At 41.0% G+C, this 7,312-nt stretch overlaps 1 protein-coding gene across 1 annotated transcript; it reads left to right on the forward strand.

Annotated features, from left to right (window-relative positions):
- Positions 1 to 283: 283 nt before the first annotated feature.
- LOC308663521 (lens fiber major intrinsic protein-like) lies at positions 284 to 6,968 on the forward strand (the record flags this gene model as incomplete). The annotated part of the gene is made up of 4 exons (XM_081320001.1): positions 284 to 643; positions 4,870 to 5,034; positions 5,733 to 5,813; positions 6,783 to 6,968. The coding sequence occupies 4 exons, from the start codon at positions 284 to 286 to the stop codon at positions 6,966 to 6,968; spliced, it is 792 nt and encodes a 263-aa protein (XP_081176127.1).
- Positions 6,969 to 7,312: the final 344 nt, after the last annotated feature.

The following is a 7,312-nucleotide window of genomic DNA, read 5'->3' on the forward strand; positions in this document are numbered from 1 at the left end:
AAAAAGTTCAAATTATTGGAGTTAAAGCTCTGATAGCAGCCACAGGGGCTAGGAATTGGCTTATGCCTAGACCTTTAGGTCAGACAATGAAGAGTTAAGAGACTCCAATCAGTCAATCTGAGTTCCCACCTCCTGGGCAGGACTATACTAGCAAACCTTATAAAGTTCACAGCCACAATAGAAAACAAGGGGCTTAGGTGGAGGGGTGGTGCAGCAAGCAGCAGTGAGCTTCAAGACCATCCTGCTGCACCCTGTCCAGTCTCTGTACTCCTCCTGACCCATCATGTGGGAGGCACGCTTATCCTCCTTTTGGAGAGCTGTTTTTGCTGAGTTCTTTGGGACTATGTTCTATGTGTTTTTTGGGCTGGGGGCTTCCCTTCGCTGGATTGTTGGCCCCTCAAACGTTCTACAAGTGGCCCTGGCTTTTGGCTTGGTAGCAGCCACCATGGTGCAGTCTCTAGGCCACGTGAGTGGTGCCCACATCAACCCAGCTGTCACCATGGCCTTTCTGTTGGGTTCGCAGCTTTCCCTCTTCCGTGCTGTCTTCTACGTGGTGGCCCAGGTGTTGGGAGGACTGGCCGGTGCAGCTGTGCTTTATGGAGTCACCCCGGCAGCACTACGGGGTAACCTGGCACTCAACACGGTAATGGGATCATGCAAAGCTGTCTGGAAATGTTTTTAAGAGGGGGGGGTATCCCTACAGCTGGAGACAAGCAATGAGTTAACATTGCTGTATATAGGAGATTCTCTAAAGGGTTGCACACTGTGCCCTTTAAAATCTGGATTACTAGGGAGATTATTGGGAACCAGAAGTATGAAGGTATAAAGTATATCCCATGTAGGAAGGCTTGTTAACCCTTAATCTAGAAAGATGAATCTCCTAGCATAGAACCTGAAACAAGAATTGAAATGTTTTCATAGGTAAATTATTTTTGTCTCAACAAGTCTCTTGGAGTAGTTACTGGGTAAACGCCAGATTGCCCAGGATACTCTACATAAAACTTTGTAGAGCATAAAAGAGAATATGATCGAATTTTATATCAGTGTAACCATCGGCGAATATTATCACTATTACTAATTGTGAAACTTATTTTTGTGTAAAAAGAGAAAGTTAGAATTTGTGCAAAAACACAGGAACATTTCAAATGAAAGATAAAGTTCAGGATCCTCATCATTAGATAGGGTAATGGCATAGCGTATTAAAAACTTCCCTTGAATAGCAAAAACTTTCCTTGGATAGTAAATTTCCTTTTTGTAGTAAATGAACTGTTTTAGGAGGCAAAAGTACTGTATTTTAGAAGCCCTCAGACCACCATTTCAGCTGAGTTTAAAAGCGTTTTAATTATGGATTTTGAACTGACGTATTTTGGATTTGAGCAATAATTGCTGCATATTTAAATATCAATTATCAGAATGAAAATTATACTAGGAATGTATCTTGGAATAATCAAAGTCTGAGTGAATTAGACTGTATTAAATACATTCTTTGTTAGTACTGTACTTATTTTTACATTTTGCTGGTGATCTAATTTCACATATCAGATTTTGGAGGTTCGCAATAATGGATGTTCAAATTCCTAAATGAATTCTTGTGATACAATTCTGTTCTAGATGAATGGAAGGCATCTGTATTAATCCTTCTCTTACAGACTATGAAATTATTTTAATTCTATTTAGAGGTTTGTCTGTAGCGGCCTAACAGCCTAACATTTTACACATCATGAGGCTGCTTTTAGACTGTTATTTCAACACCAGCGCTTTCTCACTCACAGGCTGGGGATGCCAATACAAAAGAATTTCTATAGTTCAGGGTTGGACTTTGAAGTACTTGATCCTCTCTGAGCTTGGTTGTTTCTTTGCAGATGTTTTATTACCCAACTAAATAATGTCACTGATGATGTTACCCAATTAGTAATGAATAGCATATAACTAAGCTCAGAGAGCATCAAACCGCACAGACTGGGGATGAAATGAAGGCAACCTTATGGGTGCAGTGCCCCAAAAAAGCCAAGGTTGTAACGCATTTACATCATTGTGTCTTCTAGTGAGAAGTCCTAAACTAAACTGATTTCCTCCCATTTTTGCTATGGGAAAAACTGAAATAGACCCACCAATTCCTTTGCTCTCAGCACTGCTTGGTTGTCTTGCTGCCAGAATAGGCAGGCATCTGTTTTTGGAGGGGGTCTCTTAATCCCTCACTTGCCTGCCAAATAACCTCAAGGCACATTTCTCTGCTCTGCATCAAAATACCATATTTTCCACCTTATAACACATTGAGCTACAGCGTCCCATGGACAATTTTCACTGGCCCTTCAGCTGAGCCAATGGATGACTTCTAGTGGCTTTTAGACCACTAATTGTGGTCTAAATGAGGTAGTCCTCATTTAGTGACTGCTTCCTTTAGCGAGCATTTAAAGTTACAACAGTGATGAAAAAGTAACAAATCCTCACATTTATGACTTTCACAGGTCTGTAAAACAAAGGAAAGCTAAAATAAGATCATAAGCACAGTTGTCACTTAGCAAACACTTTGCTTAATGACAGAGTTGCCCTTCCCAACTGTGGTCACTAAATGAGGACCACCTGTAGTCAATATAAATTTTGCCTTGTAAGTCAAGTGTTGCTGCTTTGAAACTCGGCAGGTGCATTATTTATTTATCAATTATGATTATGATTATTAACCTTCAGTTCAATTCACAGTCTGGGACTGGTAAAAACTTAACAGTTCAAGTCCTAACCAAGGACCTAAGGTAACATCTATTATTATTATTATTATTATTATTATTATTATTATTATTATTATTATTATTATTATTATTATTATTATTAATAATAATAATAATAATAATAATAATAATAATATTTTCAAGTCTCTCTGTGCTTTATTTTTTTAATCAGTAAAATTCCACCATTTTACTGATTTTCCTGACACATGATAAGAGGGTATCATCTTCACCTCCAAATTGTACATATAACCTCTTCAGTACGAGTTGTTCTAACCAGCTGTTCCCAAGACCTTGACTGTGAAGAGAAAATTGTATGCCACTGGACCCCAGGCTTCATCCAGAGGCAGTTAAAAATTTGTGGGGTGGGGTGGGTGGGATGCACTCTATGCATTAAGCATGAGATGGGCTCTTTGGTGAGAGACTGCAATCTGACAGAATGTTAATTCCAGTCCAGTCTCAAAAGAAATATGTCATAAAAGGAAGACAACAAGCCAGAGAGACAGTAGATTGAAGGAAAACTAGCAGGGATTAGCTAGATACATTTTACCTCACTCCTTTGTGCTTTGAGTTCCAAAAAGGAGTGTCTAGCTGCCATTTTAATTTTTGCCAAAAGTTCACTTTGGATGGCATTGTGGGAAATTAAAATCCCTGCCCTGTTAAATTCCCCTCAGTTAAATCCACTAGTCAGCAAAGATGTGTGGCCATCAAAACACACTTCAAGCTGGGAACTGACTCTGAAACCTAGTCAGCTGTGAATAAAACAGGACTCTATGATTTAGAAGTCTGCAAATTCACAACCCACAAATTGGTGCTTGAATTTTACTACTGGGGCTTACTCTATGCAACCCCCTTCAACTCCTAATTTTGAAGAGTGCAGTGGTGGCGGCAGCGGGACACAATTTGGCTAAAACTGGTTGACGTCAGATATGGAGTTTGTAGATTTAAGAGTCCCTTACATTTTCTTACATTTTCCCTCTTTGTTTACCCAGTGACACATAAACACATGTATATGGTGAAATAAACAAAGGAGTGGGGAAATTCTGGGGTTCAGGTCTTAGATGAGGAAAATATTTAATGTACTAATAAACAATTCCTTCATTGGTTAGAGATATAGTGTAAAAAAGTCAGACTAGATAGCTTTTAGGAGTGATTAAACGATCCAAGATTAATGATTGAAATATAAGTTTACCTCAGGTTCCAAAAACCAAATCAGGATGATTTATAAAAATTAAAGGCACATCAGCATTAATTAACTGGATGAGCATGTCACTGGGAGTTGTCCAGCCTCCACCCTACGGACAAGAGAAAACCGAAGGAAGAAAATCAGCTATATGTGAGAGACAGGCATACATTAGAAAATGCCGCTGTGTTTGATTTATCCACTTGATATAAATAATAGACTGTCAAGATTTGTCTCATTCATTCGTCTATGCATGTCTAAAGCTCTCTTCCTGGCTACAGACTTCCTGTTCCTTTATAGACCTATCTTACTTTCCTTTATCCCTGCCTCACCTTGTTGAACCTCTAGCTTGACTAAAGTTAGGTCTGGTAGATAATCACATGGGCACTATTAAAATGTAATATCTTCATTCTACAAACCTATGCTAGATGCAAGTGCAATCAATGCTCCCTCCTAGTATGCATAAATAATTTCTAGAAACCAAAGCCCCTAAGACAGTGGTGGTGAACTTATGGCACAAGTGCCAGAGGTGGCACTCAGAGTCCTCTCTGTGGGCATGCATGCTGTTGCCCCAGCTCCTGCCTCCCCCCGCAGCCCCTTCCTCACCAGCAGCCCCCCCCAGAGAATCACCCTGGGTGTGGCCCGCACAGAGCAGCGCAGCCAAGCACATGGCAGCTGGGCAGCAGATGATGCTGCGGGGTGCAGGTGGAGGGCGTGGCCACCATGGCACTGCTGGGCCGCCTGGGTGATCTGCGTCGGGCCATGGATGGCCCTGAGGGCGGGCGGGGTGAGGGCGGACCAGGGCAGGGGTGGGCAGGCAGAGCGGGGGCGAGGCGGTTTTTGGGCAATTGGTCTCTAAAAGGTTCGCCATCAGTGCCCTAAGAGGTATAGTTGGGTATTGAATGAATTATAACTTTTTCTGTTCTCATAGTTCTATCCTTCTACCTATCTTCCTGGCTACAGATGCACCCTAGTATAAATGTAAGTCAAGCTACCATTGTGGAAATCATCCTGACCCTACAGTTTGTCCTCTGTGTTTTTGCCACCTACGACGAGAGACGTAATGGACGCATGGGATCGGTGGCCCTGGCAGTTGGATTCTCTCTCACACTTGGACACCTCTTTGGGGTAATGATTCAATATGCAAGATGCACTAACATATAGCCAGCTGTAATATATTTAGGCGGTCTCTGTATTAGCCACCTGATCTGCCCTGGATGGAGGTTTGCTTCCAATAGTTCCCTTCATTCTTAACTGCATCCTATTCATCTAGCAGTTTAACTTCAGATCTTTCTTCTGTTTAACTATTTTGAATCTATAAAGTAGAGGAGTGGGGGAGGGAATCTTTCTTCCCATCAAGCACACCAATCTTTCAAAGGGAATCTTTGGGGATGGTCATGCCTTTTTCTGGCGCTACTTTTATCCCGGCATGGATTTGAAGAAGGCTTTTGAAATTAAGCCTATGGCCACATGAAATAAGTTTGGGGCTCCTTGGAATTCAGGTGAAGATTTCCAGTTTGCTATATGGAATCTACTCAGTGTAACAGTTTGTCCCTTTATTTTAACTGCATCATTTAAACTAACTTTCAGTGGCTACACATTTTTAGTATACATTATTTTTCAGTTAGATTTTGGTGCTTTAATGAAATTATTGTTGCTTTATTATATATTTACTATTTGCCTTGTGCATGTGCCTAATGGCACTATATAATTGCTAATATTTAAACAAACATATAAATCAGGGAGTTGGACCCTTTAGGACTAGAAACCTGAATTGCATGATGAAAAAAATTATTTCCCTATCATAACCCTACTCTTTTTTCCAGATGTACTACACAGGAGCTGGCATGAATCCTGCCCGATCATTTGCCCCAGCTGTCATAACCCGTAACTTCACCAACCACTGGGTAAGGGAGGGGTTTGTAAGCATAAGAAATGATGACATCTTACAGTTCTTTGAAACAACAGTCCAGGGGCTGAATGATTATTTGATTTTCCCTCTCTGAATTTGGAGAAACAATTCCAACTTCAGAAGGGAGAGTCTTTTATATCTGTATCACAACCAGCATCCGAACTCTTGAAATTTGACTCCCAGGAAGTCCTAAGTAAAATATTGTTTGGTTGAGGAGAGAACGCAGCAGAGGCAACTTGGGAGCATTTTAATTTTCTATAAAAGTAAATATTTTTAAATAGTCCCCCAAATAAATGGGCTCAGTTCCAATTTTTATTCTGTTGGTAAGTTAAGAGGAGAGAGCCAATTTAGTGTAGTGGTTAAAAGCAGGTTACAAAGCCAACTGGGTGACCTTGGGTCAGTTCCTCTCTCTCATCCCTGGGAAGGAAGCAATGGCAATCTCTTCTGAAATCTTGCCAACAAAAAGAAAGGACTTCTCCAGGCAATTGCTCAACTCAAAAAGAAAGAAAAAAAAAGTTGAGAGGGCACCAAAGATGTCAGAGCACCCCAATGTCAAACTTCTATAACCTTACTTTAAGATTCTACTAATTATCAGGTGCATGACAACATATGAATCTAAACTTGGTGGCAAAAACTAAGAGCAATCTTGAATCAATGGAATTAGAGATCAGGCAATTACGGAAGAGTCTTTGCTTTGCTTGTCACCTCTGGGAGCCTAGGAATCCATTTCCAGGCTCAATGATGAAGTGGAACTAATAAAGTAGAAGAGATTAGCTGACTAGAGGTGCTGGCTGGGCTGCCAGTACTTTATAATTTATCAGTGATGGGTGAAGAGGACTTTAATCTGCTAGCATTAATACCCTGAAGTATTTTTTCCCCTGCAATGCTATACCTAAGCTGTTTCTGTATCCCTGACCTATCTTTTTGTTCCCCCTTCCCATGCTTTTGTCTTTTGTTCTTCCAGGTATATTGGGTTGGACCAATTATTGGTGGTTTGATGGGTGCCTTTTTGTACGACTTCATCTTATTCCCTCGGATGCGTAGTATCTCAGAACGTCTGTCTATTCTCAAAGGTGACCGGCCTATTGAAACCAGTACATCCAGAGAACCTCCAGGGGATCCTATTGAGCTGAAGACCCAAGCACTATAAAAAGTGACCATAGGGTGGCACAACCATAGCACATACACACATCCCTGCTCTGGGGTGAGATGGGGCAGAATAACTGGCCCAGTATACAGACTGTTATTGCTCCTGGCCAGCGGGAAGTGGTCGCACAAAGGAGGCACAAATCAGAGGAGGAAAATATGTTATCCAGTCTTTCTCTCTCATAAAAACAAAATAACAGACACATAAAAAATGGGATAATAGAATGCAGAGAGTGCGGTTGGGAGGGGAGGGGGACTATGTCATTGCCTGATTTTTAAACGATTTATTTTGCAGTGAGAAGTCTTAAAAACTGCTTTGTGGGGGGGAAACCAAAGGTATAAAAGAAT

Source organism: Vipera berus, assembly GCF_964194415.1.
Source record: "Vipera berus genome assembly, chromosome: 2".
Lineage (NCBI taxonomy): Eukaryota > Metazoa > Chordata > Lepidosauria > Squamata > Viperidae > Vipera > Vipera berus.